The sequence below is a fragment of the Panthera pardus genome, unplaced genomic scaffold (assembly GCF_024362965.1).
Source record: "Panthera pardus isolate Hobbes unplaced genomic scaffold, ASM2436296v1 HiC_scaffold_21, whole genome shotgun sequence".
In the NCBI taxonomy this organism is placed as follows: Eukaryota; Metazoa; Chordata; class Mammalia; order Carnivora; family Felidae; genus Panthera; species Panthera pardus.
In genome coordinates this window covers 58,340,051-58,364,465 of record NW_026526777.1, presented here as the reverse complement: position 1 = coordinate 58,364,465, position 24,415 = coordinate 58,340,051, and the positions used below count along the sequence as shown (strand labels likewise).

Genomic DNA, 24,415 nt, shown 5'->3' with positions numbered 1-24,415 from the left:
AGACTTAGATCTCGCCCAGCTGTGCCAGGCCTAGACTGGTTCAGAATAAAGAAATGCCCATCCTCAGCCCTGCCCCAGGGTCCAGGAATCAGGAGCAAGGCAAGAGGGGGACAGATTCTGAATTGAGAGTTGAAGAGGAAGAGAAGAGTTACAGGAACATGCATTCACATAGGAAGCCAGGGATCCAGAAGGACAGGGATCCAATGATCAGTGGGCCCCAGAGGTATCCTGCTGGAGAGGACAGAGTAAAAGCGGGAGATTTGGGCTACATTTTCTGGAGTCACGCAGTCTGAAGAGCTCCTTAGGAGAACATGAAGGAAGGGCACCCCAAAGTTGGGGGGTGGCCCCTTGGGACAAAGGCGTTGCTATCATGCTTTTTTAGGTACAGTGTTTTGTGCTTTTGTTTTGCCATCTGAAAAATCAGTCCTTGATTTCTAGACATTGTAGGAATGTCATAAAGGGTGAAGAAGCTGGTGTTGGTCTAGGGTACTGGCAGCGCCTGGAGGCTAGAAGCAGATATCGGTTTGAGATGTTGTTTCAGGCAAGCGAATGTCAAGTAAGGCTCCAGCAGCAGCAGGACTGGGACGGGAGCCTGGGAGTCAGAGGGGTGGACGGGTGGAGAGAGTTCTGTGTATGGCTAGTGGCAGGCAAGCCGTCCTACATCTTTTCTCCTCCAGACATCCCTGAACATTCCTCAACCAGCTTCCACTTCCTCCTCTTCCTCCCTGTTGCCTGATTACCTCTCTCTCTTTTTCTTTCTGTGTGTCTGTCTGTCCCCCTCCCTCCAGACACCAGCCTGTAAGCCAACAAGAAGGAAACCACCCTGCTCCCTCCCCCTGTTCCCCCCCAAGGTAGAGCTGGGCCAGAACGGTGAGGAGGTAAGTGCCGTTCCAGGGGTCAGGGGACACCGGTTGTGAGTCTGCCTTCTTCTTCTGACGGGAGGGGGCACAGGAGGCACACATTCAGACCTTGAAACCTGTGCAGGGAGTTTCTCCCTTTCAGATTGGGGGATGCATCTCCTCTTACTGCTTCCAGAATTCTTTACTTTGGAGACCAGGTTCCTTCCTACTCTCTCTAACGGAGCCTCCTTTAGGGTCTGTCAAGGACAGGAACACTGTTTCTCAAGACTGAGAATTTCAACAAAGAGAATGTGCTGTAGAGTATTATGTTCTACTCCAGGTCCGGCTTATATGACATTCCTTGTGGAAAAGACACCTGGAAAGAGACGCAGCACTTACATAAGGCAGAATTGCCACATGAGTGAATGCCGTGGTTCTGTGCTATCCTTGCAAAGACTGGCTATTGTTCTGGATCATTGGAAGAAAATCAGAGCACACAGAAGCCTCGTTGCCCTCACATATAAATAGCCAATGTTACCAACACAAGGAAGGTGCTGGCATCACAGATCATAGCCGGCAGTAGATTCCCAAACTGCATATGTACCGACCCTTATTTATCTAATTGTAGCTGTAGGAGTGACTTCTCCGTCCCCCATCCCAGCAGCCCATGAGCTTTCACTGTGCTCCCGTCACACTCCCGCAGAAATGAACTCACGTGTTCTCTCGTCCAGCCTGGGAAGCCAGCCTCTAGAGAAAGCAAGCAAGCCAAAGACGGTTCAATTCACAAATCCCGCTTCAACTACCTCCCTCCCCCTTCCTTTTTGAGGACCAGCAGCCTGACAATAGACACTAGATACCCGTGTGACCTTGAGCACGTATGTAACGAACACGTGGAGGAGAGCAGCCTTTCCCACCCAAGGCTTACAGGCCAAAGCCCACCAGAGAAAGCGGAAACTCGCAGCTGCCCCTGATCCAGTGGGGTGGGGGCGTCTAGAGCCCCACTGCTCAGAGATCGCTGCCCCACACACCGAACAGCAGCCTTCTTCTGGAATGGGAACCCCGAGAAACACGGTTTTTAAAAACTGAGTCTTTTCTGTTGGCATTTCTTCAAGCACTGACTTGATGGTTGTGTGGCATCATGGGGTTATGAGCTCGTGCTATGGCCAGATGCATACCGACAACTTCTCTTTACCAAGGGTCAGCTTCTCCTTGTGACTTTCAGCCCCTGGGCGACAGGCTGAGGCCTTGGCCATCAGGAGCCTCCTGTGAGGCTACCCCCTGATGACCCAGAGTTGGCCCTGGAGAAGCCACCATACTGCACTGAGCCGTCTTCCTTATTTGTGAAGTAAGACAGGAACACTAACCAGACAGATGATGGGGGCCAGATGGGGGTGTTTTATTCTCTGGAATAAAAGCAGAATGAGTCAGGTTAGTTTCCCGGCTCTGGGAGAAATAAACCTACAGGCTCATCCCATGAGGTACCGCCCAGCGGTTAAATAGCATAGAAGGGCCCAGGGCTGGATGAGTAGGAGGGTGGATGTTAGAGGAAACAGTCCTGTCTGGAGTGACAGGCTGCTTGCACATAAGAAGGACATCGCTTCCAGGATCGATGACTTTTTGTCACCTTGAAAATCACACAGAAATAAAAAGAACAACGAGCTTTGTGTGGCTGGGCTGGACGGAGTCTGTGGCCTGCAGTTCTCCACTTTACGTTCCCACGGCGTGGCCTTGGGGAACCTCAGGGGGGCCTGAAGGGAGGGCCCCAGTCGGGCTGCCGCTCAGTCCCCGAGGCGCAGTGCAGGGAAGGGTCTCTCCGTCCCTTCATTCCCGTCCTCTCCCTGTGCCTGCTCAGGCCTGAGACCATGGGGTGACCAGGAGTTACTCCTCTCTGGAGAACCCAGGCAAAAGGGTATTTAATATGGCCGTAAACCTTGCCTTGTCTGCCAGAGAAGGGCCGAAAAACACTCCCATCTGAAAAGTCAGGTTCATGATTTCTAGACGTTATAGAAACATCATGTGCAGAAATGAATATACACACATAGAGCTTGAGGCTGGTTTTTCTCCTTCGGTGGTCTTAGGCCCAGCCACCTGCCTGGAGTCCCGTGTTAAATGGCAAAGGAAATGCTGCCACCTGCTGCCATTCCTAGGAACTGCACTAGCAGCTATTTTTGGAGTCCTCCTGCTTTGCTGTTCAATTCCAAGCAATAAGGATCTTGGGGAGCATGAGCTAGGTTCCCCGCACTATCTTATAGCGAAGGCGCTGCGTGTATTGAATTTTCACTCTCATCAGAAGATAGTGGTCAGGGGGCGCCTGGATGGCTCAGTTGGTTAAGCATCCAACTCTTGATCTCAGCTCAGGTCTTGATCTTGAGATCGTGAATTCAGGCTCCACGTTGGGCTCCGTGCTGGGCGTGAAGCCTACTTAAAAGTATACATATGGGGGCACCTGGGTGGCTCAGTCGGTTGAGCATCCGACTTCGGCTCAGGTCATGATCTTGCGGTTTGTGGGTTCGAGCGCCGCGTCGGGCTCTGTGCTGACAGCTCGGAGCCTGGAGCCTGCTTTGGATTCTGTGTCTCCTTCTCTCTCTGCCCCTCCCCCGCTGGTGCTCTATCTCTCTCTGTCTTTCAACGATAAATAAATTATATATATATGTATGTATATATACACACACACATACACATATGTATACATATATACGTATATACATGTAGTGGTCAGTTGAGGAAGAGAAGAGTTTCTGGTATTACAAAAAGCAAAGTTTGTCAGCAAAATTGTTGCTGCACTTCCTTAAACAGTATCTTTAGAAATAGTGGCTCGTGTGAAATTTCACCATAAAGCACAGAAGTCAACTGAGTTGGGGCTGGCAGCTCTTTGTACTTGTCACCAACACAAGGCGCCTTGAAAACTGCTCTAGGAGTTTGTCTGACAGTGTAACTCATGGAGCCAGAGGCACCTTCGAGCTGGAGGCGTTCTGAGAGTCATTTATTCTAACCCACCTGCCTGGGTGTTGGTGGAGGAGGCTGAGGCCGGGGCACCCGTCCGGCTCTTGTCAGAGCCAGAGTCCCAGCTGGTAACTGTCCCACTCCAGTGCCTCTTCCTCAATGTTGGGCCTTAAAAGGGTCACAAGGAGTTGAACTGAGTAAATCTTCCTCCTTCCACCACTAAAATACAATCATCTCACTCAATAAGTATCTCAGAATGTTTCCAGGAGATTGGTGTTCTTCTTTCTGTGATCCAGGTAAATGAGTCCACGGGGGCTGGGGCAGGTAATGTGTGTGGGGTCTCTAAACTGTAGAAAAATCCCTTTTGTGCCTTGGCCTCTGCTAAACAACATGGAAGTCACCACCATCTTCTTCTTCACCATCGTCATCATCAGTGTCCTCATTTACCTGTAGAACCAGACTCAAGTTGCAGGGATTTTAGACAAAACAAGAAGGGGTCCATCTTTTTAGATACAATAAAACACAGACAAGTTTCCTGACCTACATTCATCACAAACATATCTCCAACTAGCAGAACATAACGTATGGTTTTGTTTTTTATTTTTAAATTTCTTTCAACGTTTATTTTTGAGAGACCAAGAGAGAGCACGAGTGGGGGAGGGACAGAGAGGGAGGAAGACACAGAATCCGAAGCAGGCTCCAGACTCTGAGCTGTCAGCACAGAGCCCGATGTGGGGCTCGAACCCACAAGCTATGAGATCATGACCTGCGCTGAAGTCGGACACTTAACCAGCTGAGTCACCAAGGTGCCTCCATATGTATGGTTTTATATGTATGTATCAGCCATTGATCGCTTCTAGAGGCCAGAGACCATATCGTGTTCATCTTCATATAACCAGGCAAGACAATGCCGGGAATGTAGTAGGTACTCGGTAAATGTCTGCTTAATCGAAATGAATGATGTTTTGGAAAATGATAATCTATAAATAACACTATTGGTGGTTTGGATTTTCCAAAATATCATTAGTTCAAGGGAGAAATTTCAGTTAAACCTCTGTAAGCTTTCACCTTTGGTCTGTGGTGTCTTCTGTTGTTTGTACAAACAGAACAAATAGTCATTTTGCCCTTTCTCTCTGGAATTCCCTCCCGTCATTGGCTCATGTTGTTGAAGGTCAGGAGGTGAAGATCTCATCCCCTCAGACATAGTCTGTTGTCTCATAATGACCATGAAGTCATCCTTTCTGGAACAGGAGACCGCCTGTGTTTCAGATGTCTGTCCAGCCTGCTCTGATTCATAGATTCAAGTGGTCTTATACCTGTGAGACGAGGGAGGGGTGGTGGGGAGCCCACCCAGGCCCAGGCCCTGACCAGGTGGGTGGGCTGCTGAAAGCTAAGTGGGAAAGCGGTGAAATCAACTTCTCCTCTTCTTTCACCTGGGCCTTTGGGGCTCCAGCCAGAACCCCACCTCCCTTCACCTCACTGATTCCATTGTTTTGGTCCATTTGCTCTGTAGAAATCACCGCCCAATGCAAGCCACCCTCCTAAAATCAAGGTGAAGAGTTCGCCTCTGATTGAGAAGCTTCAGGTAAGTGCACAGTGGTTACCCATTGCTACTTCTGACGCCACCCCACCTCTTGTGCAACATGTGCACGTCTTTGGGGCTCCTGGGGATAGCACCATCTGTCACCTGAAGAGTTGATCTCTGATAACCAGCTGTGAAGGATGAGGAGCCCTATCTAGGGGCAAAGAGCTAAAATAAACATCATGTCAAGCATGAGCTCATGAAGTTAACAGATCATGGTGGTTGGCGGATAATGGGATGTCTCAAGAATCTTACAGGAAAAAGACATTAGAGCCCAAGAGACACTCCAGGACTAGCCAAGTCCTCCCAAGCAAGGCCTGAATGCCCCCACGAACCGTTTCAGCTTTACACAGGGCTGAAATTCAACAGCTAGGCATTGCACTGACATGGCAGAATCCGTTGTTTGGAATGCCCGCCTCTCCGTCTATCAGCTTGTGAACCCAGAGCCCTCACCATGGCACCACAGCTGGCTGCCTTTCCTGGGGATGGAACTGACCGTGCGGCACTGTACTTGAGCTCGCAGCCTTTTGAGGGAGACGGGATTTTCACACCTAGTACAATAAGAGACTTAAAGGAGAGGAAACCCCAGAGGTCTAAATGGTGTGCTTGCCGTGTGTCAGTTCTTACTCCTCTAAATCAGAGTTCCTCAACCTGGGCAGTGTTCGCGCAGGATAATTTTGTGGCGGGGCACTGCCCTGTGCATCGCAAGATGTTTAGCAGCATCCCTGGTCCTTACTCACTCAATGCCGGTAGCACGCTCCAAAAGTTGTGACAATGAAAGACGTCTTTGGGCATCTCCTGGGAACACAGTTGCCCCCCACCGTCGCCCCAGGTGAGAGCCATGCTCTAGAATTTTAGAGCAAGAAGAGAGAAGAGTGGGCAGGAGTAATTAATGAATGCTTTATGAAACACCTACACCCTGAGTTGGTCCTCAGGGATGGGTGGCTAGAAAGGAAGGAGGAAGGTGCCCCTGGTGTGGGACAGCGTGAGCCAAAGCGCAGAGGAGTGGGGCATGTCTGGATAGGGTGTGTGGAGGACGCAAGAGCTTTCACCACGGTCTCTGTGCTCCACCCAGGAGAACCGTAAGGCTCCTGTGCACCGTATCCTCCCATCTGGGCCCGACTAGGAAAACCTAGTCAGAAATCACTGTTAGAGGTGTGCCGAGACAAGTAGCTGCCGCTTCTACAGTTCCACCTCTGGGAGAGCCCGGGCCTGATTTCTGGTCAAGAAAAGCCTCTCTGGTTTCTGGCCTGAGCCCGCCCTGTGGCCGGTGGGAGGGGACTCCCTGAAGGGTAACTCCTGCTGAAAAGGCCTGATGGCACCACAGCAGCGGCAGCAGCTGGGAAGGAGCTTCTGCCTGTGCAAGGCTCCCGGGTACGTACGTAAGGAGGGTCTCTCAGAAAGGATCCCGATGCACAGCCAGCTGAGGGGTGTAGCCCGGGACCTGCACCTTTGCCTTCCTGCAGCCCACCTCAGCTCTCATCCGAGTGCCAGAAGTTAGTTCCCACATGCTCTGTGCCCCGCAGTCTCGGTCTCCTTCCCCTTTCCCGTCAGTGAGGAGCGTCTCTGGGAAGCTCAGCCACGGAGAAGAAGGTTGTGATCACTGATCCTTCAATCTCATTAAGAACATCAGCAACAAGGAACGCCTGGGTGGCTCAGTCAGTTAAGCGTCAGACTCCATCTCAGCTCAGGTCTTGATCTCAGGGTCATGAGTTCTGGAGCCTACTTTTAAAAAAAGAAGAACAGAATGACAATTTGGCCAGGTGCCATAGGAGCCCTTACTTTGTTGGGAAGGGGGGGGGCCAAGAACTAAGAAATGCATCATCAGCTAGACTTTCCTTCTAAATACTCTATTAGATGAGTTATGAGGTATGATTTTTCTTCACTGGACTAGCCCATAATTCCAAGTTCAAGTTTCCTGCTGGCTAGCAAAATATATTTTATTTGCAGGCAGTCTTACAGAGGGAACTTTCCAGCTTGAAATTGGGCGGGGGTGGGAGGGAGACCTCTTAACTCCCAACCCAAGTGTCCGCTGCCCTGAAGCCGTCACAGGCGCTCACCATGTGCTGCTTTTTGCCATGGTTTGGGCTCACAGCGTTGCTATGCAACCTTCACGTTCTTAATTCTTATCGTGACTGAGTTTGGTCCATATTATAAGGCCTTTTTTTTTTAAGTTTATTTATTTACTTGAGAGAACAAGTCAGGAAGGGGCAGAGGGAGAGAGAATCCCCAGCAGGCTCAGTGCTGCCAGCTCAGAGCCCAGTGCGGGGCTCAAACTCATGAACTAAGAGATCATGACCTGAGTGGAAATCAAGAGTCCAATGCTTAACCGAGAGCCATCCAGGCGCCCCTGCTGTAAGGTCTTTCTTAATATCACGGAGATACTGGTACTTTCCTAAACAAGAATAACAGCGTAGAGTCTGCAGGTCCAAAAGCACACACAGTTCTCCTGGACAGCAGAGCCTTGGCTGGAAGAAGGGGGCACTGGGGGGGCTCTGGAGGGAGGCGGGGAGTGTGGAGTATGAGTGGGTGATGGCAGGAGCGAGTGCCAGGGACCAGATCATGAAGGACTCAGGCGGTCATGCTAACCGGTTTGGACAAATACAGTTCAAGACTCAGGCTATTTATTGGACTCACTGGAGGTCACACAGCTACTAAGTGAAACATCTGAGCTTTGCAGTCAGGTCTGTCTGTGTGGAGAGCCCCGTACTTCCCACTGTGTCATCTGCCCGTCACACCATCCCTTCCGGGCGAGTCCTCTCTGCTGGGCCGGGATCTGGAGACCCAGAGGGCGCCGGAGCAGGAGGACTGCCCCTCGATGGCGCTAAAGAGGACCCAGTGCTCACTGCAATCCACCCCACAGGCCCTCCTGCACCACCACCTTCTCCACTGCCACAGGGTGGAGCTGGGACCACCTGCCTCGCCCTGCCCCCCACCCCTACCCAGCTCTTGGCTCCCTCAGGCCTCTGTTACCTTTGGGTAACCTCTCCCCTCTGTTGCCCTCCGGATGCCCTTGAATTTGGTTTCACCTGCCCCGCCATGGCCCAGGTGGGGCACACACTGACGTCTGCTCCGCGGGCTCCCTCTTGGAAGGGCTGGGCAGCCTGCTGTGTCCACCACTCTTCTGGCCATCTACCAACAACGCATAAGAGACCAGCAGAGCTGGCTTGAATCCCAGGGCAGGCTCCTTTGCCACCTTCCTGATGTTCACGATCAGAACAAAATGGAACACACAGGTCTGTTGTAGAGGGGAAGGTTTTGTATGCCAGCAAATAGGAGGCATCCTGTAGGCAGTGACTACTATTGGCTCTGCTGAGAAAGTTGATAAAGGGCGTTGACTTGCTGTGAGATCGTGTGCCTGCAGGTGCTACTTTGGCCTCTTTGTGTATAAGTTGGAGCTGTTCCAGGGCATTTTTGTTGGATCCAAATTGGTACTTTCTGGGCCTTCTGGAATGCAGCCTGTGGTGAGCCAGGTAGCCAGAGATGGCTTGAGGAGGCAGTGTTTCCAGGGGTCGGACGCGATGTGACCGTGGATAATTGGTTAGGAAGTAACCCAGAAAGCCTCATGTTATGTAGTCGCAACCAGTTCCAGGCCAGGCACCCGACAGGCTCACGCAGACATACCCATCTCCCACCCATTTGAAACGTCTCACTTTTCTCGGCAGGCCAACTTGGCTTTTGATCCAGCAGCCCTGCTGCCTGGCGCCTCACCCAAGAGTCCTGGACTCAAGGCCGCGGTGTCACCATTCCAGAGCCCGCCGTCCACCCCCAGCAGCCCTGGTGTGCGGTGTCAGGCTGGCGAGCTGGAGGAGGTGCCGGTCAGCTTTGACCAGCCTCCGGAGGGCAGCCATCTGCCCTGCTACAATAAGGTAACCTCTGGGTCCGAAGCGCTGTGGCCCTGTCCGGCGCCAGTCCTGGATTTTCTCTGCCCTGATGTTGTCTCGGGGAAAGGAGGACGCTTTTGAGCTGCAGTCGGAGTTGGTTTCCAGCAGAGGGGAAATTTCTTCTGTTGCTGGTGATCTGTGACTGAGATCACCCCTCTGCCTAGCCTGCCTCTCATCCCCTGTCCCAGTAGCTGTGCTGCTCGCCCAGAAAGCACAGTTGGGGGGTGGAACGCTCTATCCTTTGTGGAGAGAGGGGTGAGAATTCAGGACCGACCCCAGCTGCACAGAGAGTCGTGTCAAAAGCTGAAAATAAACGCTAAAGGCCCGATCGGTGATTGATGCAGGGGGTGGGCAGGGTCACTGGGACTCCAGAACATTCTGTTCTGGCTTGATGTTAATACTTCTAAGCGACCCAGTATGGGTTTAAATCATTCTTACTGCAGCCTGCCCGTTAAAGAACATCCAAACGGTTCCCTTTGCAAAAGGATGTACCTAGGGCCCATTTCTGTAGATGCTGCCCTGATGTGTGTGCTTCCTTTCATCAGATCCTCTGCCTGATGCCATACACAGTACGAATCAGAGATATTCTCCAATACAGCCCGTGCAGGTGTCCAGCAAATCTGGGCCAGAGCCAGGCAAGGGCCGACATAAGGGGCGTGTGACTCCAGGGAATGGCAGATGGATATAACTTTAAAGTTATAGATGGAAAGAGTGGGGTCTTTTGGGCCATTCCAGAAAACCCATCTAGGGGAAGAAAGTCAAATGTGTAGAAACAGGTAGGACCCAGGGAAACAAACTGGCGCTAAGGCTTGAGTCTGCTGGCTGGGGATATGTTGGAGATCCTCCAGCCCAGAGAGAGACCCCTGACGGCAGAGAGGAATCCAGGGGGGAGCCTTGTCTCTTTATAAGGTGCTCTCTAGGGAGGCTAGGGAGTCGGGGCAGGGAGGGAGGCACTGCCCCCAGGTTGTAATACTGGAGGCTTTAGCCTTCTGACAGCAGCAGAGTGAGGCAAGGTTATTCCTGAACCCTCTGATCATGAGGGCCGGGCGGAGCCTTGATAGCTTGTAGGGCTGGCAGCACCAGGGTCTCAGGAAAGGGCCTAGGAAGCCCTTTTAAACCAAGTATTGACTCCAAATTTCTGAGAAGGAACTAGAATTGACAAATAGCCAAAATGTAAGCCAGTGGGAAAAATCAGATTTGAGGTTTATAAAAATAAGATTTCATCTACATATAAAGACTTAAATAAGGACACATCACATGAATAAAGTAGGGCATCCAAATAAACATTTCTGTTGAAGTTATGGCCAAGTCCAGTGGGCCTACGTGAGGCCTGAGTGATTCCCAGAGAGGAGAGGATCTTCAGGCAGCTCCGTTGGACGCTTCTAAGGCATGGCTTCTGCTCACGGTGGACCTGGTTCCTGGAAAGCAAAGGCATCTAGCTGCTCAGCTTTCCTGGCATTAGCCAGTGCTGCAGAGGGCCAGGAGGGCCACGCCGGGGAAGGGGGTGAAGCTAGTCACCAGCTGTCCAGAGGTGTGCCCATGAGGTCCCAGAGCAAGGCCAGGCCATCAGCAGGCCCTTAACCCTCTCCTCTGTTGGGTTCACCTTTGCCAAAGTATAATTTCCTGAATGCTAAAACGTGACCCTTACTCACAAGAGAGAGAGATTTTATTCAGCTTGTCAATTTAGATGGTAAAGCTCATTCAGAGAACAAACAACTGGTTATTTATAGGCAATTGAAGAAACAGATGTTAGAATCAAATTGCTAAGTTAGACATGAAACTGATGAACGTTTCACAGGATAATAAAATTGGAGGTTATCCTTTTTAGTGGAGGGAAAGCATTTGCGTTTTCATGAGACAAAAACCTATGGGTTACCATGTGCTTTCACGACCCCCCTGGGGCCCTAGCCAGTGATACACAGCACACAGGGTACATTCTCCTGGAAAATCAAATGACCCTTTGACAGCTGGCTGACAGAGCGGTGCTTTGGACGTTGAAGGAACATGCCGTCCTCCTCTTGGCCTTTTTTTACAGGCTTCATATAATTTTTCTTCACCTGTTCTTCCAGGTGCGGACGAGGGGCTCGATAAAAAGGCGCCCTCCCTCCAGGCGATTCCGAAGGTCTCAGTCAGACTGTGGGGACCTGGGAGGTTTCAGGCCCCCTGAGTCATCCCAGGAGAATGGTGCCAAGGAAGAGAATGGGGATGAGGTGTTCCCATCCAAGAGCAAGGCCCCGGGGTCCCCGCCGCCCAGCGAGAAGCCGGTGGGGGAGCTGGGGTCCCAGGAGAAGCCTCCTCTGAGGAGGATGTCCAGCAGGACGGAGAAGCAGGAGGAGAAGGGCAGGGCCCCGGGGGAAGCCCAGCATCACCAGGAGGCTGTGGGGGGCTCTGAAGAGGAGGCCGGCACCCGTCCAGCCAAGGAGGAGGCCGTTCAGCCAGCCCCGGCCTCCAACCCGGAGGCAGCGAACGGGTGCAGGAGCCCCACAGAAGAAAAACCAGCCGGGGAACAGACAGAAAAGTCTGCAGAGGTGAAGGAGGAGAGGGCAGAAAATGAAGAGGGTGAGCCTGGGCAGAGTTGCCAAGACACAAAGGGGCTGGCGGAGGGAGCTGCGGGGGAGGCCCCACCGAGCCCCTCTGGAGGAGTGGAGGGCGGCCACAGCTTTGAGCAGGGGAGAGGCGAGGAAAAGGACGAAGAGGGGGCCGTTCTGGAGCCATCCTGCAACCCCAGCGATGAGGCCCCCAAGACAGAGGTGAGTGGCCGGCGTGTTCCCCTGAGGAGGCAGGGCCGGGGCCAGCGTGTGCCTGCTCACACTTCCTCGCAGATGAGCTCAAGTGTGCAGAAACACAGGCACTGGGTTGAGACAAGTTGTGGCAAATGTGAGGGGACAGAGGGACAAGAAAGGAGGCCCGTGCTGTCTCCACCTTCCTGCCCATTCGGAGGTCTGTTTTGCTGTGGGTGTGTGTGGAGACCGAGGTGACTGAGTCAGGGCCCTGGGCCCAGCTCCCTGCCGGAGGGGCTCAGAGATGAAGGGGGTGCACCTTCCCCATCAACTCGGCTAGTGTGGGGGACCAGCAGCTCTTTAGGGCACTCTGAAGAAGGCAGAATGTGGCAGTGGGCAGGGAGTTGTCTCGGGGAAGCTCGAAGCACAAGCAAAGGAGAAAGTGTGTGTGTTTAGATCATCTACTCGTGGCTAAAATTACTCACCTCCTGTATTCAATACCTAGGGCTGCCATAACAAATTCCACAGACTTGGGAACTTAAAACCATAGAAATTTTATTTTCTCACAATTCTGGAGGTGTGGGCAGTGTTGGTTCCCTCTGGAGGCTCGGAGGGAAAGTCTGTCCCGAGCCGGTTCCCTAACTTCTGATGGCCGCTGGCACCCCCGGCCCCTCCTCGCCTCTCCCAGCATCTGGCAGCCGTCAGCAATCCTCGGCATTCCCTGGCTTGTAGACCCGTCACTCTAATCTCTGCCTCTGTCTTCATGGGGTCTTTCCCTGGCTCTATGCATCCCCAACCCCCCTCCTTTCTCTCAGAAGGACACCAGGCATTGGATGTAGGACCCACCCTAAATCCAGAATCATTTTGAGGTCTTTAATTACATCTGCAAAGATCCCAGTTTCAAGTAAGTCCACATTCACAGGTACCGGGGGCTAGGATTGGACATATCTCTGGGTGTGCATCCCACTACGCCTCCCCATCCCCTGTCCCACGATATCCCAGTGCACTCAGAGTAAATCCAAACCCTTTGTGAGGCCCTGCTGCTCTCAGGTGCCCCTGATCCTTCCCCTCACTGTGCTTTAGCCACATCAGTGGTCATTTGGTTCTTCAACTATACCAAGCTCACTCCCTGCTCAGAGCTCTGTCCCGGTTGTCCCCCACTTGGGACGCTTCCCACCCATCCTTCGGATGTCCCTCGGGCCTGTCTTGACCACTCGGCTACTCTCATCCACTGTTCCACTTTGCCATCATGGTGTGTATCACTATTTGACACACTCTTACTTATTTTCTTATCATCTCTCTCTACTTTTTCCCCATCACTGATCCCCAGCTTTTGCCACTAAACCCAGAACATTGTAGTTCTTAAAAAGTATATGTGTTGAGTGAATGAACGAATTTTTAAAAAGGAGAAAACTGCTTGACCCAAAAGAAATCATCTCTAATGATAGAACTAGACGTATCAGAGGGGTTGATGTGTTTGGGGGCAGGGGAACTCACCAGGGACCCTCACGTTATTCCCACTCAAGAGAGAAGGTGTGAGTCCCAAAGACTCTTGAGGTATGACTAAGACCCCTCTGGCTGGGCTGTTAGACAAAGATGCTTCACGTTTCTTTAACACCGCCCATTATAGATGCATGATCTGATCCTGTCACCTGGAGACCTCCACCAGGTGTCCAGAACGCAAACACGTGCCTCGGATACGGACTTTTTTTTTTAATGTTTGTTTATTTTTGAGAGAGAGTGTGTGTAAGCAGGTTGAAGGGCAGAGAGAAAGGGACAGAGGATCCAAAGCAGGCTCCGCACTGACAGCAGAGAGCCCGATGTGGGGCTCGAACTCACGAACCGTGTGATCACGAACTAAGCCAAAGTCGGACACCCAACCGACTGAGCCACCTCGGTGCCCCTCAGATCCTCACTTCTTTTTGACGATGAAGCCACTGAGTCCACGTGGCCACCTGCCAGTGGCTGCTGCCTCTGATTTTCAGGCTAGGAGGCGCCTGTCTTCCCAGGAGAGCTTCCCCTCTCACTGGCAGCATCTTCTAGTCTTGAAGGGTTAGGAAGTCACCCTGGTGGAAAAGCTTCAGGGAGGTCTCAGGTAGAGAAGGCTTCCTGCAGAAGCTCTGGGAGCTTTGGGACAGGCTCACCTGGACCTCTCGGGTCACTTGTATCTGACAGCCCTGGGGAGGGAGCCGGATGCCCGCACCCTCACGAGCGCTCTGCTTCCAAACCCAGGCCCAGGTCCCAAAGAGTAGCTCCCCACCCCCCACCTCTCTGTCCTTCTCCCCCTCCTGACCTGTCACCTGTCACAGAGGCACAACACTTTGACACCCTTCCTCCAACCTCCTGGTTTTCGAGAGGAAGGAGCCGAAGCTCCGGGAGGGGACATGACCTTGTCCAAGGTCACAGAGCTCAGTGTTGACATGACGGACATGGGCTCTAGTCATCAGAATAAGCTACATCACACAGCATCTCTGCACATCCGCGGATTCCTGTATCCCGGGAGGCGTGTCGACTCCCATCCTCTTTGTCCCTCTCAATAATGACGACAGATAAAGAGATGAACAAAGACAAGATGGGAATAAATGTGATTCTTCCCAGGGACGGCAGCCCTATGTGAGGCACAGAGGACGGAGCGACTCCTTCAAGAGAGAGCAGGGGAAGGCCGCCTAAGTAGGCCCGAGGCATCGGCGCTGTGGAGGGTTAACCGCCTGTGACCCAGCCCCTCACAAGTATTTTAACATTTGGTGCTTAAAGAATGAGCCATTCTGGGAACTCCAGTCCTGGAACAGGCTGGCTATATCAAATCACAACACGGGCTTCTGTGTACAGGCAAAGCACCCCCGGAAAGAGGGCACCGAGTAAGATCTGGCTCCCACACTGTAAATAAACTGAACAAGTGGTTCTCAGATGCTTGTTACGTACCCAGTACCGTGTAGGGCGCTCAGGTGATGCCAGAGATAAATTTACCCCGAGGACGACACTCAGGATGTTTGACATCACATTCAAGACTTCATAGGACCGACAAGTGTGGCTTCCTCGCTGCCTGGTTCCACTGCTTTTCCCGGGCATTCTCCTTGATCTCTCAGTATTTGATTCGAAATTCCTTTCTCCCTCAGCTGATGAGATACCACCTTCTCCTGGGCCTCCCCTGCCTTTAGAACTCTGTTTACTTTTCCCTCCTGGTTAAGTGGGCAGGTCTCCGAGCCTCAGTTCTTGGCCTGTCTCTCCTCACTTGGGAACACACTCCTGTGCTTTCCCTCTTCAGCCCCTCCCTTAGCACCTGTCCTACACTGAGAACTCAGGGGGGTCACAGGGACCAGGTCCATGGCTGGCACTTCAGTGCTATCCTGCACCTTCATTGCCCTCATTTATTTTGTTTTATTTTATTTTTTATTTATTTTTAATTTTTTTTTTTAACGTTTATTTATTTTTGAGACAGAGAGAGACAGAGCATGAGCAGGGGAGGGGCAGAGAGAGAGGGAGACACAGAATCCGAAACAGGCTCCAGGCTCTGAGCTGTCAGCACAGAGCCCGACACGGGGCTCGAACTCACGGACCGCGAGATCATGACCTGAGCCGAAGTCGGACGCTCAGCCGACTGAGCCACCCAGGCGCCCCAATTATTTTTTATTTTAGAGAGAGACAGTGCATGTGGGTGGGGGAGAGGGGCAGAGGGAAAGAATCATAAGCAAGCTCCTCGCCAAGGCTCGATCCCACAACCCTGGGGTCATGACCTGAGCCGAAATCAGGAGTCGGACGCTCAACTGACTGAGCCACCCGGGTGCCCCCTTCATTGCCCTCTTCCCACTGACCTCCTCTCTCTCTAATCTGCAAAGCTAAGCCACCGTCTCACCACCTTCTTTGCCGAGACTCGTGCGTGTCACTGTGCAATTCACACGGCCATGCTGCCTGGATCTATTAGGAACTCTTACCAACCGGGCTGAGCCAGTCTTCACCCACATTCCTCAGTTACTCCTCCCCCAGCCCCTCCTGCTCTGCAGACGACCTCACCTCCTAGGTGACTGAAAGGAAGAGCAGCTGGGGCGCTCCCTGCCTCAGACCCTCAGCGTGTGAATCCGAGAACAGGTCCCTACTTGCTCAGACGAACCCCCATCTGCTGTGATCTGGCTTCCCCCAAATGCCAGTTGCTGGACATTTTTACAGGACGCTTGTAGTGTGTGTCTGTGCATTTTAAGTGAGGGGTTACACTGGGGATTTCATCCATCCATGTATTCTTCCAGGTTTCTAGCCCCTCACTAGCTCACCCGCTTCTGCCTACAGACCTGCTCTGATCTGCCCAGTCCTAAAGAAATAGCCCCCAAGTCTGCCCCTCCCCTATCGCTCTGTCTCCCTCTCATTTGCTTCCCCTTGTGGTCTTGCTCTGAACTAAGAATTGAAGCTCTTAGTGCCACCAAAGACTGGTCATCTTCACCTCTGCCAAGGGGCTGATGCTGCCAACCTGCCCCGGATGCCACCTCCCTCCCACCAGTGTCCGTCAGCGCTGGGCCACCCAGCCAGCCTCCCTCCCTCCCCCTCCTAAAGAAGAGCTGCCACATTCTGTCCTCAGCCCCGGCTCCCACACTCTAGCTGTTGTGTTTTGTGACTGACCCCTGAGGTTGGGCCTCACCACCAGCCACTGGGCCGCTCCTGACTGCTTAGCACCAGCCTGGCCTGTGTCCCAACCCCACACGGACAGGGCACTGTGCTCGGATGCCTGCCAGCCCCTCACACCCAGAACCAAACTTCTCCTGCTTGCTGTGTCTTCACTTGCATTCTACTGGAAGCCAAAGGGTTCTACTGGTTTCCTTTGTTCTCTTTAAGCGTTTCTGCTGATGAGGTACTTAATTTCTCCCACCTCCCTACCTAATCATCTGGGTCTCAGGGAGTTTCCCATTTGGTGCCTTCTGCTGTCCCTCCATCTCCGCCGTGGCCCCAGCTCTGCCCTCTCTTGTTTCTGCAGTCACAACCCACTCCGAACGGAATCCCTGGTCTCCAGACCCGCCCCGTACACGAGCACCAAGCTCATCATCCCGAAAATGCCACCTCCGTGGCTACTCTCCTACCACAAAACCTTTGATCCCACTTGAGTTCACCCTCCTCAGCATGCTGAACTCCCCTCATCCATTCCCTTTCCCCTGTGATGGCGCAGGACTCCAGCCGGCCCGCAGCACCCTGCATTCCACAAGATGCGATGCATCCTCCGCCCCCCACCAGAAACGCCTGCACCCCCAACCGAGGTGACCTTCACTGCTACCTGGAAATCCTCTCACTGAATCTCGGCCTTCCATAGGCCTTCCCCGACCGCCCCAAGGACAGACACCCCCAGAGACTCAGGCGCCTCCACACACTCAGTATAGTCCATTGGGGGGGCCAACGGCACATGCTACCTGATGCCTCGGGTGCGTTCATAAATGTCTCTTTCCCAGCTGGAGAACTCACGGTGGTAAGGCCAGCTCATCCCAGAGGGAGCTAAAACTTATACTTTTGGATAGTGTTGAATAAATAGCTATTTTCCTGTCCTTTTACTAAGTATCCACCTTCTCTTTTCGATTCCTTCTGTTCTTGTTGCACTTTTATGCCACCAAAGATCTTGGAGCAGCGTAATAGGAAGATGAAATTCAGTGGGGTGAGGTAGTGGCTAAGAAGCTAGGGCAGGAAGCACATGGAAGTCAGGTGTCAGGGAACAGGCAATGTCACCTAGTAGTTGAGGGCTCAAGCTCTGGTCCTTGGTTTTGAATCCTGACTCCATTACTTCCTAGCTGTGTGACCTAGAAGTCACTTGACCTTTCTGTGCCTTAATTGCCCCACCTGTAGAACAGGGCTAATAGAAGTACCTAACTCCTGTCGCTTTTGTGAGGAATAAATGGGTTGATGCATGTAAAAAAAAAAAAAAAAAAAAAATACATCAAGCACATAGCGTTATTATTACCGTCACTTCTACTGGTGGTACAATTATTGCTCGATCTGGCATCCCCAAGATGTGCTGAGGATTTTCCCCACCGTCTCTTCCTAACTCCTTCTTTCCTCCTCTGTTCACAGGATGACACTCCTGTCCAGGACACTAAAATGTGAAGAGCTCCTTGTGCCTAGTGATGCAGCTGCTGGAGACCTCTCTTTAGAAGTAGCAGCGAGAGTAGTAGCAGCAAATGAAGCCAAAGCAGAATTTCTTGGTGGGTCGGAGGCAGCCTGAAGACAGAGCGTGTTATTTCCGGGTCTCCACGCTGAACGTCCCCTTGCAGACAGAGATCCGGCAGAGGGCAGCAGCCTTTTATCAGCCTGAGTTTGTGTCACTTACTGGACTTGGTTAAAAGCAGACAAACAAAAATTATTTAAAACAATTTACTGTGGTCACAACTCCCAGGAATACTGGTCAGCTGCGGGGCCTGAATCCTATCCACACCCACCTGTCCCTGCGGCTGACGTCGGAACTGGATTCTGATTTATCTAATCAGATTTTGTTTGTGTAAAGCGATAGCCTTTTTACTGTTCTGACAAGTTTTTATGATTCTCAGATGTAAGTAAGAACTAATTTCAGACCGGCTAGGAACAAAAGAAAATAGTGTCGCTGGAAATATAAATCCTGTAAGTTACAGAAGACCTTACATTGTATCAAGACCCGGAGACAGCCTCTCAGCTTCATCCAAATTTGAACTGGCCAGCCAGTTTTTAATCCTTGGACTGGAAAGAGATACTTACTGCAACATTAAAAAAATAGGTATCTGTTCCATCCAGAGGGAGCTTTTACTTTTGGGTAGTTTTCTAGTTGTTGGTACACCGGGAGGTGACAGGCTTAGCCGTCCCTCTTCTGCCGAGGGGGTGGGGGGAGGAGGCGGAGGCAGGGAGCAAACCTCATGGAGAAGCAGATGTCAAGAGGTTTCACGGCTCCGTGCGCTGCATTTGCCGTGTGCAGAGCAAGGATTCCTTAACGATGCCTGCCCTCTGGGCCTGGAGGGATGAGATTTGCACTTCCAGGAGGAGATCTTGAGCATGGAGTAGATCTTTCCTGGGAGGTGCTTTGAGCATCATATTTTGAAAGGTACAAAACTAGAACATCCTTCCTAGATTCCCTGGGAAGCTGCTCTGGAATCAAAGCCCGGGCTCTCTTTCCAGACTCAGGAGGAGGGTTGGGTCTTCAGTCTGTTCTCACTGGGTAGCTTTCGCTTTAATGTTCTTTGTGGAAAGTGCAGGGGCTTTGCAAGGAACAGGGGCCTGACTACCCGTTCCTTGACTAATACCCTCCTCCCCTCTTGATGCACTCGTGCCCAAAGAGGTCAATCCACATAAATGTTTAATCTTTAGGGTTGGTTCTTACTCAGGTTCGAGTATTTCAGTGTCTCGTTGTGCTGATGAGGTAGGTGGGCAGTCGTTTTTCTGGAGGCCTGTTAGACCACCTCCTACCCTGACTCAGAAAATAGTCCTCCAGACAAAGGGCCTTATGTCACTGCCGGTACCTCTATGTTTTCATCCTGTTACAGTTTTCCTAATGCCAGAATAGTGTTAATACTTGGGATATATATTTTTTCAAAACTATTTTTAAATACATGCATCTTCTAAAACTTGTAACATAGTCAAGCCCAATATTAGAAGTTTTATGTTTTCGCAGAATTTTGGGAGATGTGTGTTTCAGTTAATTTGAGGTCTATAATGTATATCTGTCCATCCAATCATCTATCTATCTATCATCAACAGAGATGTATACCCCCCCCCCCGCAAACGATTATATATGTCTTTGGGTTATTTCTACACGCACGCATATTCAGCCCAGAGTTCAGTGAATGTGTGCATGATTATGAGCATGTGTGACATAAAGGGGACATCTGCCACTTCCCTTGACTTGAAAAAGGACTGGAACAGAAAGCACGGGATGTAGATGTGAAGATGAAACTATTTTTCATCTGGGGCGGCTACACCTTACAGCAGCAGGTGAGTAAGGAGCAATACAAAATGACGGGAATGGGACACGGAAGGAGCAGGCGTGATGGGGTCAGCATACCTGTCTGTCTGCCTGGGCCCCTATTAGTCACATTGCTGAACCTCTTTTGTGAGAAAGCAGAGACCCTATTCCCAGAGGTTGTCATTAGTGATGGGGGCTCTCAGCAGGGAGTTCACAAAGTGCAGGGACCTCAGAACCCCGGGTCCCGCCACAGGCTAGGCCAGCCGGTTATCCCTCTCCTCTCCCGAAACAACTCTGATTATGTGTTGCATTTGCAGATCTGGGGTCTCCAAGTTGAGGATCAAAGGAATCTAGGGCTGTCTTAGATAGCTCCAGGTCCTTACTGGGCCAGGAAGATTGTGTTTCCTTCGGGCTTCCCTAATAGGCTTGAAAGAAAACACCGATTCTTCACAGCTACAAGGCGAAAGAAAGGGGGCAGGGTCCCTCCTCCTGTACCTCTGTCATCCAGCTTGAATTTTAAACTGTATCCTCCCTTTCTCCAGAAACGGAGCAAGGAAAAAACCCCGGATGCTTTGAAAGGATGTGCCCGTGTTTAATAGGGGGCTGTGACACTGTTTCAGTTGCATGTGGAACCAGATAACCAGATGACCACAAGAAGCCCCGGGGTCTGAGCCCTCCACTCTCCTCACTGAGGTCACCCTGAACCACGTTGGTTTGGGCCTGTGATCAGTAGACTAGACAGTAAATATATGTCCAATAAAAGGAAGAAACTAGTGGACAGGCAATCGGTTCATCATCTTCTTTTGATTAAATACTTGAGGGAGTGTAATAGTTTAGTTGAATGAATGAGGACCTTCAGTTGCTAATGAAAGAAGCCCAACTCAAATTGGCTGATGAAAACCAAAACTATATGAATCAACCTCTCTCTCCCTCTCTCCCCCTGCCTTTCTCTCTCTCTCTACCTATATACTGAGTAACCTACAAATCCATGGATAGGCCTAAATACAACACTCAGTATCAGAAACCTCTCATTCTTGGTCTCTGCTTTCCTCTGTGTTGGTCATATTCCCAACCAGGCTCTTCACAGCCTGCAAACCAATTGGAAAAAGCAGATTCTTTTCCAATAACAACCGGGGGGGGGGGGGGGGGGGGGGGAGGAAATCCTGCAAAGGTTTTCTATAGGCCCCTGTGGATCACATGTTCCTAGCTGAACCAGTCTTTGTGACCAAGGAGATGCAGAGTTCAGATTGGCCAGGCCTGGGTCACATGACACCACCACCCTGACCCCCTGCCAGGAGCTAAGGGTCAATCCTGTGCAATCTGCAAGGACTGTGAATGGGAACAACGGAGCTCAAATGGGGTGCTGTTACCAAAGGGAATTATGCTGGGTAGGCAAACACACACACACCAGATGCGTCCAACAGGGAAATCCCAGATACACCAAACTACTATTCCATTGTTTACTAAAGAATTAAATTTGTTTTAATCAACTTGATGCTCTATGGACCAGGTAAAAATAGTATGAATAGAATGCTTCTATATGATGTGTGACCAGATGACTTCTGAAGATACCAAGACCACTGAGCAAAATGCAAGCGCTACTCAAATAAAATGGAATTTCTTTTCATAAGCCACCAGTGAAAATGAGTCTCATAATTTCATGGAATAATGTGTTGCTTGTCCAGAGCTAACCTGGAGCTCCATGAGGGTAAAGATGATGTCTGTATCGTTCTTCATTGTGTATAGTGCCTCATGCGTTATAGGTGCTCAATAAATATTTGTTAAGTAATGAATGATTGAACTGATTTCAGAGCTGGAGTAGGATTATTTTCAACATCTATCGCTACCCAACACCTCCCTTATCTGATACCAGATGCCTGAAATGTCATAATTAGCCCCTGATCCCACTGGCTTCGGTCTTCTTCCCCAATCAAAACGCATGTCCTGAGAGAAGGAATAGTTTAAGTCTCCTTTGTCATCCCAGCTTGGGTTGAGTTGGTTTTTGAGATCCTCCCCAGATGGGGTTGAAAAAAAGAGCATGGTATAGAAAAGTCTAGGGGCAGGAGACACACTTCTCTCACCTCCCAGTATTGCTTGGGGTAACCCGGGTTCCCCCTCAGTCCAGTGAGGTCCCGACCCCAGAGATTATGGTTGCTGAGAAGATGTTTATTCCAGCTCTGCCCTCAAATCCCACAAAGCTGTGGGAATTCCGGAGAGGCTCCACCGTGGTCAAATGGGGCAGGAAACCGTGGTTCTTTGAGACCCCACAGAGGAGGAGGAGACAACGAGTATGTTTCATGTTTCTCAGTGAAAAGGGAGCCACCAGGGCAAAACCATCCCCCTCAAAAACAGAAGCAAAAAGACTTCTTATTCCTTCTAATCCTGGCAAGTTGTGGGCTTCTCTGTGGGAGCTGCAACACCCTGGTCCTGGCATTGCCAGGGAGATGCCAGGAGGGGCACATGATACAGAAGGAAGGGGTCAAAATGAGCAAGAGTCCCCCTGGGTACTCCCATAAGTAATGACTCTGGCCCTTCATGGTGTAGTTTTACATACAGATTTCAGGAAAGTACTTGAATTTAGGCAAACCTGTCACGTCAGTTATCACACTTCTCAACTGTCTCTTTTTTAAAGGATGAGTGGACTGGATTGTACTGGAATGTACTGGAATTGTCTGGAATGTACCAGCATTCAGAACAAGACTCTAGGATGATTATATATGGCTGGTACTCAAAATAATAGGACTTCCAACACTGATCACTCCTATCAGACTAGCTAAGGAAGCCGCAGGTGCGGCATGGTGCCGGGCACGTCCCCATCACAGCTGCCCCTGGCCCCTCAGGGGTGACAGTCACTCACTGACCACCTCTGGAAGCAGCTGGCATGAAAAAAGCAAAGGCCCTGCTTTGCATTGCCTCTGATTCTGTATCTCCTGTCTTCCACCAAGCACAAAGAAAGTTTTAAGCCCTCTGTGTTCCTTTGTGATTTCAAGATACTCATTATCCTTATTTTTTTTCCTCATTATAAAAGCAGTACAACTTTATTTTAAACAACTTGTGGAGGAAAAGAAAAATAATTAAGCAAAAAATTGTAATTCCTCTACTTAGAAATCACTAGTGTTGAGATTTTATGGATTTTTCTAGTTTTTAAATCTGTGTATATATGTGTGTATATATATATATATATATATATATATACACACATATATATATTTGTTTTGTTTTAATTCTTGGTTGTAACAAAATTAAGATCTTACGATATGTAATCGTCTATCTTTCTTCCTTGTCACACACCATCATGAACAATCACACTTGTTGCCCATGGAAACCGTGCACTTCTGTCCTCTTCTCCCCAGCCAGTAACTTCCAGAGCAAGACCAAGTGTGTATGAAACAGAAGGAAAATAAGATGCGCTGGTGGAAATGGTGTTCTGGCAGAACGTAGTTCTTGTCACAATCTAGACCTTGGACTTCTATCCCCTCTAGGACTTTGTGCACTCTCAAAGCTTAAATCGAGTGAAAACTTGGGAGAGAAAACACTCAGGCCGAGGCAGCTCCAAAGATTCATTTCTGATGATCCAGGGACTGCAAAATCCAGAGGAAGGCATGAGATAAACCTCAGAAAAAGAGTCACCGAGGGGAAACCACATCAAAACCCAGAGATGTGTTTAGTAAAAAGTAGCTGAAGCTACTATGGGATATTGGACTGGAGCCTGGAAAAAGACACGCATGTGCGAGCAGATTCAAGTTTCTGTTTGGATCGGGACATGGCCTGCAGTGGTGAAGCAGATCTGCCAGTGGTGACAACTGCGGTGGCCTGAGAGGCAGTTGGTGCCTAACCTCACAGGCAGCAAACAAGGCTCGGCACCCAGTGGAGAGTCCAGTCCCGGGGGCCGAGTGAGCAGGAAGGTCCCTCTGAATGGCGGAGCCGTATGATTAAGTTGTATTCTCATTTCCAAAGAGTAACCACATCATGGCAGAACCAACTCTGCACCGCGGAGGTCTAGATTGTGTCCGAATTCAGTGGCACACAACCATTAATCATAAAATAGGAACCTAAGTGATGTTTAAAGCCGTTCACAGTTTCAAGGCTGACATCCTCCCAGCGTTATTCTAATCATCTCTTAATGGACCTTCTCTAATCTCCCCATCTTCCTCTCGTGCATCTGACCCCAAGTCAAAGGTATCTTTCTTCCGTCGGACTTCTAACGCTACCGTCATTCTCAAAAAGCCTTGATGCCCCCAAATCCCTTAAGTAAAATTAAAACATCAAAGCACAGGTTTCAAAGTTCTCCAAGAACCACCCTTCTTCCACGCCAGTTTCCACCTTACTTGCTAACCAGCCAAGCTAAGCTCATTGGCATGGAATTGCCTCAAGAGCCGGAGAAGTCGTCAAAGGACAAAAACGGTCACCTCCTTTGACCATGTCACTTCAGGAAATCACCTAGAAATCTGGAAAAGGGCAGATGCGTCAGTCAAGTCACATTTACATGGATGAAATGTTGGACACCACTTACGGTCCCTTACAGAAGAAGGAGATCATGCTGCATTGTCTCG

The 24,415-nt window shown here is 50.6% G+C and overlaps 1 protein-coding gene across 3 annotated transcripts in view; it reads left to right on the top strand.

Moving 5' to 3' along the window:
• Window positions 1–20,647, top strand: part of RCSD1 (RCSD domain containing 1) — a 72,933-nt gene extending 52,286 nt beyond the window's left edge. For 2 of the 3 annotated variants that reach the window (XM_053909349.1, XM_053909348.1), the window contains exons 3-7: window positions 789–878; window positions 5,296–5,367; window positions 9,030–9,233; window positions 11,318–11,998; window positions 18,008–20,647. In XM_053909349.1, the coding sequence (XP_053765324.1) occupies window positions 789–878; window positions 5,296–5,367; window positions 9,030–9,233; window positions 11,318–11,998; window positions 18,008–18,040 (1,080 nt within the window). In that variant the 3' untranslated portion in view covers window positions 18,041–20,647. The remainder of the gene's footprint in view (window positions 1–788; window positions 879–5,295; window positions 5,368–9,029; window positions 9,234–11,317; window positions 11,999–18,007) is intronic. The other variant, XR_008424686.1, reaches the window with a different exon arrangement.
• Window positions 20,648–24,415: the final 3,768 nt, after the last annotated feature.